This window comes from Caretta caretta, chromosome 3 (assembly GCF_965140235.1).
Source record: "Caretta caretta isolate rCarCar2 chromosome 3, rCarCar1.hap1, whole genome shotgun sequence".
Lineage (NCBI taxonomy): Eukaryota > Metazoa > Chordata > Testudines > Cheloniidae > Caretta > Caretta caretta.
Genome location: NC_134208.1, coordinates 167214396 through 167227503, shown reverse-complemented (window position 1 = coordinate 167227503; position 13108 = coordinate 167214396). Strand labels below are relative to the sequence as shown.

General features: G+C 47.0%; 1 protein-coding gene across 1 annotated transcript; it reads left to right on the top strand.

Moving 5' to 3' along the window:
- The first annotated feature begins 276 nt into the window (after positions 1 to 276).
- LOC142071445 (uncharacterized) lies at positions 277 to 2219 on the top strand. The gene is made up of 2 exons (XM_075126207.1): positions 277 to 1218; positions 1607 to 2219. The coding sequence occupies exons 1-2, from the start codon at positions 639 to 641 to the stop codon at positions 2146 to 2148; spliced, it is 1122 nt and encodes a 373-aa protein (XP_074982308.1). The 5' UTR covers positions 277 to 638; the 3' UTR covers positions 2149 to 2219.
- Positions 2220 to 13108: the final 10889 nt, after the last annotated feature.

The following is a 13108-nucleotide window of genomic DNA, read 5'->3' as shown; positions in this document are numbered from 1 at the left end:
CAGTAGAATATATGTCTTTCTACTTCATTTCTCTGTCATAATAAATGACTGGCCTGGAATTAAATGGGTTGTACCTGGACTTAGAATGCTAGTAATGGAAAAGACCTGTTAGATCATCCAGTCCATCACCCTGCCAACGCAACATTCCATACATTGCATTTTATTGTGTTCTTTCCAAATGAGTTTTAAAGTTTCAAGCAATGGAGCCTCTACCACTTCCTTAAGGAGACTGTTTTGCTTTCTTATATAGCTCACTGTTTTTCCTAAACATTCCCTTCCTTAGCCCTGGTCTACACTAGGACTTTAGATCGAATTTAGCAGCGTTAAATCGATTTAAACCTGCACCCGTCCACACAATGAAGCCCTTTATTTCGACTTAAAGGGCTCTTAAAATCGATTTCCTTACTCCACCCCTGACAAGTGGATTAGCGCTTAAATCGACGTTGCCGGCTCGAATTTGGGGTACTGTGGACACAATTCGATGGTATTGGCCTCCGGGAGCTATCCCAGAGTGCTCCATTCTGACCGCTCTGGACAGCGCTCTCAACTCAGATGCACTGGCCAGGTAGACAGGAAAAGAACCGCGAACTTTTGAATCTCATTTCCTGTTTGGCCAGCGTGGCAAGCTGCAGGTGACCATGCAGAGCTCATCAGCAGAGGTGACCATGATGGAGTCCCAGAATCGCAAAAGAGCTCCAGCATGGACTGAACGGGAGGTACGGGATCTGATCGCTGTTTGGGGAGAGGAATCCGTGCTATCAGAACTCCGTTCCAGTTTTCGAAATGCCAAAACCTTTCTGAAAATCTCCCAGGGCATGAAGGACAGAGGCCATAACAGGGACCCGAAGCAGTGCCGCGTGAAACTGAAGGAGCTGAGGCAAGCCTACCAGAAAACCAGAGAGGCGAACGGCCGCTCTGGGTCAGAGCCCCAAACATGCCGCTTCTATGATGAGCTGCATGCCATTTTAGGGGGTTCAGCCACCACTACCCCAGCCGTGTTGTTTGACTCCTTCAATGGAGATGGAGGCAATACAGAAGTAGGTTTTGGGGACGAAGAAGATGATGAGGAGGAGGTTGTAGATAGCTCACAGCAAGCAAGCGGAGAAACCGGTTTTCCCGACAGCCAGGAACTGTTTCTCACCCTAGACCTGGAGCCAGTACCCCCCGAACCCACCCAAGGCTGCCTCCTGGACTCAGCAGGCGGAGAAGGGACCTCTGGTGAGTGTACCTTTTAAAATGCTATACATGGTTTAAAAGCAAGCATGTGAAAGGATTACTTTGCCCTGGCATTTGCGGTTCTGCCTTTGCAAAAGGTTTCTGGGGAGGGCAGCCTTATTTCGTCCTTCATGGTAGGACACTTTACCACTCCAGGCCAGCAACACGTACTGGGGAATCACTGTAGAACAAAGCATTGCAGTGTATGTTTGCTGGCATTCAACCAAAATCCGTTCACGCGGTGGGAGGAGGCAAAATGCGACCTTGTAACGAAAGCACATGTGCTATGTATGTAATGTTAACTTTCAAGGTTTACCCTGAAAGAGTGTAGCCACTGTTTTATAAAATGTGTCTTTTTAAATACCGCTGTCCCTTTTTTTTTCTCCACCAGCTGCATGTGTTTCAATGATCACAGGATCTTCTCCTTCCCAGAGGCTAGTGAAGCTTAGAAAGAAAAAAAAACGCACTCGCGATGAAATGTTCTCCGAGCTCATGCTGTCCTCCCACACTGACAGAGCACAGACGAATGCGTGGAGGCAAATAATGTCAGAGTGCAGGAAAGCACAAAATGACCGGGAGGAGAGGTGGAGGGCTGAAGAGAGTAAGTGGCGGGCTGAAGAGAGTAAGTGGCGGGCTGAAGACAGGGCTGAAGCTCAAAGGTGGCGGCAGCGTGATGAGAGGAGGCAGGATTCAATGCTGAGGCTGCTGCAGGACCAAACCAGTATGCTCCAGTGTATGGTTGAGCTGCAGCAAAGGCAGCTGGAGCACAGACTGCCACTGCAGCCCCTCTGTAACCAACCGCCCTCCTCCCCAAGTTCCATAGCCTCCACACCCAGACGCCCAAGAACACGGTGGGGAGGCCTCCGGCCAACCAGCCACTCCCCCACAGAGGATTGCCCAAAAAAAAGAAGGCTGGCATTCAATAAATTTTAAAGTTGTAAACTTTTAAAGTGCTGTGCTTAAAGTGCTGTGTGGCATTTTCCTTCCCTCCTCCACCACCCCTCCTGGGATACCTTGGTAGTCATCCCCCTATTTGTGTGATGAATGAATAACGAATGCATGACTGTGAAGCAGCAATGACTTTATTGGCTCTGCAAGCAATGATTAAAGGGAGGAGGGGAGGGTGGTTAGCTTACAGGGAAGTAGAGTGAACCAAGGGGCGGGGGGGTTCATCAAGGAGAAACAAACAGAACTTTTACACCGTAGCCTGGCCAGTCATGAAACTGTTTTTCAAAGCTTCTCTGATGCGTACCGCGCCCTCCTGTGCTCTTCTAACCGCCCTGGTGTCTGGCTGCGCGTAACCAGCAGCCAGGCGATTTGCCTCAACCTCCCACCCCGCCATAAACGTCTCCCCCTTACTCTCACAGATATTGTGGAGCACACAGCAAGCAGTAATAACAGTGGGAATATTGGTTTCGCTGAGGTCTAAGCGAGTCAATAAACTGCGCCAGCGCGCCTTTAAACGTCCAAATGCACATTCTACCACCATTCTGCACTTGCTCAGCCTGTAGTTGAACAGCTCCTGACCACTGTCCAGGCTGCCTGTGTACGGCTTCATGAGCCATGGCATTAAGGGGTAGGCTGGGTCCCCAAGGATACATATAGGCATTTCAACATCCCCAACAGTTATTTTCTGGTCTGGGAATAAAGTCCCTTCCTGCAGCTTTTGAAACAGACCAGAGTTCCTGAAGATGCGAGCATCATGCACCTTTCCCGGCCATCCCACGTTGATGTTGGTGAAACGTCCCTTGTGATCCACCAGAGCTTGCAGCACTATTGAAAAGTACCCCTTGCGGTTTATGTACTCGGCGGCTTGGTGCTCCGGTGCCAAGATAGGGATATGGGTTCCATCTATAGCCCCACCACAGTTAGGGAATCCCATTGCAGCAAAGCCATCCACTATGACCTGCACATTTCCCAGGGTCACTACCCTTGATATCAGCAGATCTTTGATTGCGTGGGCTACTTGCATCACAGCAGCCCCCACAGTAGATTTGCCCACTCCAAATTGATTCCCAACTGACCGGTAGCTGTCTGGCGTTGCAAGCTTCCACAGGGCTATCGCCACTCGCTTCTCAACTGTGAGGGCTGCTCTCATCTTGGTATTCATGCGCTTCAGGACAGGGGAAAGCAAGTCACAAAGTTCCATGAAAGTGCCCTTACGCATGCGAAAGTTTCGTAGCCACTGGGAATCGTCCCAGACCTGCAACACTATGCGGTCCCACCAGTCTGTGCTTGTTTCCCGAGCCCAGAATCGGCGTTCCACAGCATGAACCTGCCCCATTAGCACCATGATGCATGCATTGTCAGGGCCCATGCTTTCAGAGAAATCTGTGTCCATGTCCTGATCACTCACGGGACCGCGCTGACGTCGCCTCCTCGCCCGGTATCGCGTTGCCATGTTTTGGTGCTGCATATACTGCTGAATAATGCGTGTGGTGGTTAATGTGCTCCTAATTGCCAAAGTGAGCTGAGCGGGCTCCATGCTTGCCGTGGTATGGCGTCCGCACAGAAAAAAGGCGCGGAACGATTGTCTGCCGTTGCTCTGACGGAGGGAGGGGCGACTGACGACACGGCTTACAGGGTTGGCTTCAGGGAGCTAAAATCAACAAAGGGGGTGCCTGTACATCAAGGAGTATTTCAGGCAGGACTGCACGGAGGGTTCCAATAAGAAATGGTGCACCTAAGTTATCGTTGTTATTGGAACAAGGAGGTTAGCCTGGCCTCTGATTGATACATGGCTAGATTTACCTCGCTGCACCTTCTCTGTGAGTGACTGCAGTGTGACCTAGAGGAATGAGTCCCCTAGACAGGGGAGGAGGCAAATGAGTACAAAACAAATCTGGTCTATTTCTTGTTTTGACCCACTCCATCTATCTTTTACATCTTTGGCTGGCAGCAGACGGTGCAGAAGGACTGCATGCCATCCACATCTCATGGCTGCTTGGCAGAAGATGGTACAGTACGCCTGCTAGCCATCCCCATCTCTTGCCTGCCTGGCAGAAGATGGTGCAATACGACTGCTAGCAATCCTCATCTCTTGCCTGCCTGGCAGAAGATGGTACAGTACGACTGCTAGCAGTCCGTATCGCCTGCCTGCTCACCATAAGACGGTTCAATAGGACTGACTGCAGGACTAAAGAGAATGACCTGGTCAAGTCACTCCAAATTTAGTCCCTGCGCCCATGTCTGCCCAGGCGCTCCCAGCCGACGCGGCCAGGAGCACCTCGGACACGATGAGGACGACTACCAATCGTATTGCACCGTCTGCTGCCAGAAGGCAAGGGGTTGCTGCTACTGTGCAGCAAAGCCGTACCGCGTCTGCCAGCACCCAGGAGACATAGGGTGACGGTTACCTGAGCGGGCTCCATGCTTGCTGTGGTATGGCGTCTGCACAGGTAACTCAGGAAAAAAGGCGCGAAATGATTGTCTGCCCTTGCTTTCACGGAGGGAGGGAGGGAACGGGGGCCTGACGACACGTACCCAGAACCACCCGCGACAATGTTTTAGCCCCATCAGAGCGCTCCATTGTGACTGCTCTGGACAGCACTCTCAGATGCCCGATTGTTTGCCATTGCTCTGACGCTGGGAGGGGCGCTTACAGGGTTGGCTTCAGGGAGCTAAAATCAACAAAGGGGGTGGCTTTACATCAAGGAGTATTTCAGGCAGGACTTCACAGAGGGTTCCAATAAGAAATGGTGCACCTAAGTTATTGTCCTTATTGGAGCAAGAAGGTTAGCCTGGCCTCTGATTGATACATGGCTAGATTTACCTCGCTGCACCTTGACTGCAGTGTGATCTAGAAGAATGAGTCCCCTAGACAGGGGAGGGGGGGGAAGCAAATGAGTACAAAACAAATCTGGTCTATTTCTTGTTTTGACCCACTCCATCTATCTTTTACATCTTTGGCTGGCAGCAGACGGACTGCATGCCATCCACATCTCATGACTGCTCGGCAGAAGATGGTACAGCACGACTGCTAGCAGTCCGTATCGCCTGCCCGCTCACCATAAGACGGTTCAATAGGACTGACTGCAGGACTAAAGAGAATGACCTGGTCAAGTCACTCCAAATTTAGTCCCTGTGCCCATGTCTGCCCAGGCGCTCCTGATCGACCTCACAGAGGCGACCAGGAGCACCTCAGACATGACGATGACGGCTACCAGTCGTACTGTACCGTCTGCTGCCACAAGGCAAGGGGTTGCTGCTACTGTGTAGCAATGCCGTACCGCGTCTGCCAGCACCCAGGAGACATAGGGTGACGGTTACCTGAGCGGGCTCCATGCTTGCCATGGTATGGCGTCTGCACAGGTAACTCAGGAAAAAAGGCGCGAAATGATTGTCTGCCCTTGCTTTCACGGGGGGAGGGAGGGAACGGGAGGCTGACGATATGTACCCAGAACCACCCGCGACAATGTTTTAGCCCCATCAGGCATTGGGATCTCAACCCAGAATTCCAATGGGCAGCGGAGACTGCGGGAACTGTGGGATAGCTACCCACAGTGCAACGCTCCGGAAGTCGACGCTTGCCTCGGTACTGTGGAAGCGCTCCGCCGAGTTAATGCACTTAATGCACTTAGAGCATTTACTGTGGGGACACACACACTCGAATTTATAAAACCGATTTCTAAAAAACCGACTTCTATAAATTCGACCTTATTCCGTAGTGTAGACATACCCCTAGTTTCTTTCTACCCCTGGTTTATCACAGGTAATCATTCCTACCCATTGGTATGAATACCCTTCAGATAGCTGTAGACTGTTATCATGTCTCAGTCATCATTTACCCAGTCTGCAAGGACCAAATTCTCCGAGTTGTGCCAGCACCGAATTTGGCTCTACATTTTCTCTCTATTAATCCGTTCCCAGACACTAAGACTCTGAATCAGGCCTGGGCAAAGATGACAAATGTCAGAGTTGATCTGATTGCTTGGGACCTCTCTTAAAGAAATGATTATAATAGATAATTTCTATCTTTATTATTTGCAAATGCCTTTTAACTTCCACCTGAGAATGTGTAAATCCTTTAATCCAGTGCCATGCTATGTGTAGTGAAATCCTTACTTACCTCCCATGTGCACTGTAAAGCTTTCAGGTCCACAGGTCATTGTATCTGTTTCATTGGGATGAAAATTCAAAGGTATTTCATACAGAAAAGGAATAGATAAGATTGAATGCGTGTGAAAAGGCTACTCTCTTGGCATAATTAGACCCTAGATGAAATGAAAATGGCTCAGACTCAACCCAGGAAAAATGAAAATCATTCTGGTAGGAAAAAAGGTGCATTTGGTCCAACTCACTGCAAGCCACTTGTTAAGCCAGGGTAGCCAAGAGCACATCAATCAGTGCTCCATGCTTTACACTTTTCCTTGCCTGATTCTGGATCTGTTTCAGGATCCTACTACGTATCTTTAAAGCCCTTAAACATTGTAGTCTGTTGGAGATGAGGGGCTCAGATCTTCCCAGGAGGTAATCAGCAACCTTGCAGAATTGGCCCCTACAACTCCCAAAGTATCCTGTCCCAGCATGCACTGATTTTTATTTAAAACCTGGGACCAGTTTTTCAAGGGCTTTGTATAGTTCAGTTTTCCTAGAGTCTTGGGTCATCTTTCGCTTATGCTGGCATAAATAGGAGTGACTCCATTGAAGCTAAAGGTGCTACATTGAGGTAAAACTGGAGTACTTGAGAAGAGAATCTGGCTCCTGGTTTGGTTGTAGAAGGGTTCTTGCATGACACAGAACACAGCTTTAAATTGTAAAGCAGCACATTTGGGGAAATCTAATAGATTGCAGTATTAATTTACTCTTTCCTTAAAGGGTCCATTTAAAATTCTGTGCTTTGCATGTTAGCTGTACATAAATGGGTTTTTTTTTGAAAGTGACAAAATGCTTACTTTGTATATCTTTTCCATGGGAAAATTGAGATTTTAAGCCACTTATATTTCAGTGCTGGAGTTCTCTTCATACTAGCTCAGGCTTTTTATAATTTAATTTAAGGTGCATAGAGTCTTATGGGCTTTTGGCCTTTAGCAGCTCCCTCATTTGTGGTTCCGTCATATATCTTAACTATGTGGGAGTTGAGGATGCTCAGCACCTCTTGCAAAGCACTCAACATCTCTTAGGATTGGGCCCTTAGCTTTATTCAGACGTGTTGTCAGCTAGTGCGCATTCAATACAGCTCTTAGCTATTTACTTTATACTGAGTTTCAGTGTGTTTATTCACAGCTCCCAGAAGCCTGAGACACAACATTCTGAAATGGCTGGTTTGATAAAGTTTGGCTTTAAAAATAAAGCAAACAAAGAAAAACCTCAAATACCCTGTTAATCTTGAAGGAAGGAGGTCATTGAAGTAGCTGAAGTCATTTAGTATCCATCAGAGAGGTTTCTTTCCCTAAATTAAACTTGGTGTAACCCTAGGTTTCCTGGTATTTAGAAGAGCTCTGTGGCAGCTATTAAATGTATAGTTTAATAGAGAATACTAGTGGCAAAACAGTTATGGGAGCTTAGGAATGTCACCCACTGCTGGGATTTCTGGATGAAAGCAAAATGTTAACTGTTTCCTATTTTGAACTTGTTAACGTTTGAGTCTTTTATTATTATTTTTCTTTTTTCATAGGATGAGGATGTACAGCAAATAGATACATTTCCTTCTAGGAAGTAAACATTTTTAAATGGTAGAAGTTGTAAAATGACTTCCTCGTTCCCATCTAAAGAGGTTGTCTAAGACAAGACTATCAGCAAGTAAAATGAATCTGTTCCTATGCTAACTTACCATTTTAACTTGGCACTACACTGTTCCTCATGCTGGTCCTATTGAAGTCAGTGGGGGGAGGGATAGCTCAGTGGTTTAAGCATTGGCATGCTAAACCCAGGTTTGTGAGTTCAATCCTTGAGGAGGCCATTTGGGATCCAGGGCAAAAATTGGGGATTGGTCCTGCTTTGAGCAGGGGGTTGGACTCGATGATCTCCTGAGGTTCCTTCTAACCCTATGATTCTATGACTTTATTCATTCTCTTCAGTAGCACTAGAATGTGATCTATAGAAAGCACCTAATTCTCATTTCAGCTATGCATATGTTTTGCAATATATGTTGTCAGATCAGCTATGCACCAAAGCTGGCCTTCCCTGATCTGGTCTTGTATGTTCACACCTGAGATCAGAATAGAGCTCTTAAAACATCCGATGGTGTTGGTTAGAAATTCAAAGTACTCTGGCATTTACAAACTGGCCTTAAAAAATTCACTTGCAAAATCTCTGGATGTGTCAATTTAGTGCATCCATTGGATGCAACAAGTTGCACATGCAAATATGCATTTGCTTTTGCGAGTCTGGTAATTGTGCATCAAATTGCTTATGGGTATATGATTTCTCATGAACAAATGAGTGGGCTTGCAGATTTAATAGTACAGTTTGAAAATCTGGTCCTGCTTGTTGATATTGTTTAGTTACTAAGAACTGTTATTCCTGGTGTTTATATATATATATATATATATATATATATATTTAAAAGCTTCTTTGGAGAGTGAGGAATCATCTCTCCACCATTTTCCTTTTTTGTTTCCTTTCCACTTCCTTCAAAGACCATGTGTCATTTTCATCTCCCCTCTATAATTCATGGAAGATGTGAGAAGGGAAATTTCAGTCTTGCATTTTATTTTGTATACTGATGTCTCAATTTATTTATCCAGGTGGTAGTGGTGGTGATGTTATTAGCAGGAGCACCTAGAAGCTCCCAATGAGAGCAGGCCCCATTGTGTTAGTCACTGAACATATCCATAGTAATGTCTAGTGCTCCATTCACTATCTCATGCTGCTTCTCAGGAGCTTATATGGCCTCATCACCATAATATTTTGATCATTTATACCATTTACAATTCAATCAAATATTTGACTGAATGGTGCGGGATGGGTAGTAGAAAAGAAATTCTTACTGGTTTCAGTCCAGCCTGAGGTGATCACAAGTTACCATCTGAAGGCTATTCAGTGGCCTGTGTGAAACATGTAGGTCAATTCAGTTCCGTTTCTAACAGGCAGGTGTCAATATTACAAAACTAGCATCTTTGCTTATAGGTGTCCAAACTTGACTGGACATTGTGGCAGTGTGAACAGTCACACGGGGGAAGAAAGAAATAAAAAAGAAACCGAACAGCTGACTCCAACTAACCAATCCTCTCAGAAGCTGCTGCAGTGAGAAGGGCCTGGGGTCTATGCAAGACAGACATCAGCTCATTCCAGAAAAAAGAGCAGAGGAGGAGAGGCAACATGCAAGAAGATTGGGCTGCTGAAAAAGTGCCAAGGGAAAAAACAGCTCCAGAAAGGGGCAGGAAGAATGAAAATCTTCTTGTGAAAAAGGTACTTTGTTTGGGGAGAATTGGGCACAGGCTGGGGCCCGCCTCTCTGGAAAACATTGGACTTGCCTGAGAGGTAAGAGAGCTTATGGGGGAATGGGACTAAAGACTTTGGGTGTGGATGATGATGAAATAAAAACGGATACACCCCTTTTACAGGTGTTCCTACATCCTCTTTGGCAGCCTTTCTCTCCTCACCCTTTCTGTGGTGGTCAGGTCATCCTCGCCCACCGGGCAATGGTTGGTGACACTTGGAGCTGTGGGATCTGGGACTTAGCCGGAGGGTCAGGTCACCTTAGCCAAAGTCCTACAGGTTGGTGAGCATCCACTGGTAACAGACATGAACTACCCTCTTCCTCCTCTAGGTCATGGCTGAAGAACACTGATGATGCAATGGGGAAAGGCTTACATTGCTCATGTGGCATCTGTAGAAATGGAGGAACTCAGTATTTTGTTGGTGGGAAGCCACGTTTTACGCTCCCTTTGCTTGTGCTCTCTCTCTCATACACACTCACAGGGATGATGGGGTCAGTCCTGTTTGTGTTTTATTTAGTAACATCTTAACATCCATTGGGATAACACTTTTTGCAAAGTGTCTGTGACGTGACTGAAGTATGTTATAACGCAGTGGTAAATTATTCAAAATGTCTAACAATTTCATGGTCTGCAGCTGTAATAAGTGCTTTAGCCACAGTTTGGACCAGAACACACACCAGCTGGGAGACCCTGACTGAAGAGCAAGCTCTGAATCCTATGTCTGACTAAGCAAGAGAGACAGTGTGTCACTAAGGGTGGTTTACTCATCTGTAGGGCAAACTGATACAAACCTCCTGCCTGGTAGCACCCCTTCTGGTGTCCATTAACGGCTATTAGCCGGGATGGGGAAGGAATGGTGTTCCTAGTCTCTGTTTGTCAGAGGGTGGAGATGGATGGCAGGAGAAAGATCACTGATCATTACCTGTTAGGTTCACTCCCTCTGGGGCACCTGGCATTGGCCACTGTCGGTAGACAGGATACTGGGCTGGATGGACCTTTGGTCTGACCCAGGATGGCCCTTCTTATGTTCTTATGTCTCTGGGCACCATACAGGTAAAGTGCTGCAGTAAGAGACTGACAGAAATTGGGAGGGGAACACATACAACCTAACCAACATTTTAGGGAAAGGAATCTATCTAAAGAGACAGTATGTTAGATTCTGATCTGACTGACACTGTCAATTGAATCATTACATTGAAGCCTGTGATCTAGATCCACAGCTGATGTGAATCAACATAGTCACATTGACTTCAGTGGGGCTTTGTTACTTTATATCAGCCGAGGACCTGGTTCAGCAGTGCTCCTCTCATAGAATCATAGAATCATAGAATATCAGGGTTGGAAGGGACCTCAGGAGGTCATCTAATCCAACCCCCTGCTCAAAGCAGGACCAATCCCCAATTAAATCATCCCAGCCAGGGCTTTGTCAAGCCTGACCTTAAAAACTTCTAAGGAAGGAGATTCTACCACCTCCCTAGGTAATGCATTCCAGTGTTTCACCACCCTCCTAGTGAAGAAGTTTTTCCTAATATCCAACCTAAACCTCCCCCACTGCAACTAGAGACCATTACTCCTTGTCCTGTCCTCTTCTACCACTGAGAATAGTCTAGAACCATCCCCTCTGGAACCACCTCTCAGATAGTTGAAAGCAGCTATCAAATCCCCTCTCATTCTTCTCTTCTGCAGATTAAACAATCCCAGTTCCCTCAGCCTCTCCTCATAAGTCATGTGTTCCAGACCCCTAATAATTTTTGTTGCCCTTCGCTGGACTCTCTCTAATTTATCCACATCCTTCTTGTAGTGCGGGGCCCAAAACTGGACACAGTACTCCAGATGAGGCCTCACCAATGTCGAATAGAGGGGAACGATCACGTCCCTCGATCTGCTCGCTATGCCCCTACTTATACATCCCAAAATGCCATTGGCCTTCTTGGCAACAAGGGCACACTGCTGACTCATATCCAGCTTCTCGTCCACTGTCACCCCTAGGTCCTTTTCCGCAGAACTGCTGCCTAGCCATTCGGTTCCTAGTCTGTAGCTGTGCATTGGGTTCTTCCGTCCTAAGTGCAGGACCCTGCACTTATCCTTATTGAACCTCATCAGATTTCTTTTGGCCCAATCCTCCAATTTGTCTAGGTCCCTCTGTATCCTATCCCTGCCCTCCAGCGTATCAACCACTCCTCCCAGTTTAGTATCATCCGCAAATTTGCTGAGAGTGCAATCCACACCATCCTCCAGATCATTTATGAAGATATTGAACAAAACCGGCCCCAGGACCGACCCCTGGGGCACTCCACTTGACACCAGCTGCCAACTAGACATGGAGCCATTGTTCACTACCCATTGAGCCCGACAATCTAGCCAACTTTCTACCCACCTTATAGTGCATTCATCCAGCCCGTACTTCTTTAACTTGCTGACAAGAATACTGTGGGAGACCGTGTCAAAAGCTTTGCTAAAGTCAAGAAACAATACATCCACTGCTTTCCTTTCATCCACAGAACCAGTAATCTCATCATAGAAGGCGATTAGATTAGTCAGGCATGACCTTCCCTTGGTGAATCCATGCTGACTTCAGGATTGATTCCTTGAGGACCTGCTCCATGATTTTTCCGGGGACTGAGGTGAGGCTGACTGGCCTGTAGTTCCCAGGATCCTCCTTTTTCCCTTTTTTAAAGATTGGCACTACATTAGCCTTTTTCCAGTCATCCGGGACTTCCCCCGTTCGCCACGAGTTTTCAAAGATAATGGCCAATGGCTCTGCAATCACAGCCGCCAATTCCTTTAGCACTCTCGGATGCAACTCGTCCGGCCCCATGGATTTGTGCACGTCCAGCTTTTCTAAATAGTCCCTAACCACCTCTTTCTCCACAGAGGGCTGGCCATCTACTCCCCATGTTGTGATGCCCAGCGCAGCAGTCTGGGAGCTGTCCTTGTTAGTGAAGACAGAGGCAAAAAAAGCATTGAGCACATTAGTTTTTTCCACATCCTCTGTCACTAGGTTGCCTCCCTCATTCAGAAAGGGGCCCACACTTTCCTTGGCTTTCTTCTTGTTGCCAACATACCTGAAGAAACCCTTCTTGTTACTCTTGACATCTCTTGCTAGCTGCAGCTCCAGGTGCGATTTGGCCCTCCTGATTTCATTCCTACATGCCCGAGCAATATTTTTATACTCTTCCCTGGTCATATGTCCAACCTTCCACTTCTTGTGAGCTTCTTTTTTATGTTTAAGATCCGCTAGGATTTCACCATTAAGCCAAGCTGGTCGCCTGCCATATTTACTATTCTTTCGACTCATCGGGATGGTTTGTCCCTGTAACCTCAACAGGGATTCCTTGAAATTCAGCCAGCTCTCCTGGACTCCTTTCCCCTTCATGTTAGTCCCCCAGGGGATCCTACCCATCCATTCCCTGAGGGATTCGAAGTCTGCTTTTCTGAAGTCCAGGGTCCGTATACTGCTGCTTACCTTTCTTCCCTGTGTCAGGATCCTGAACTCAACCAACTCATGG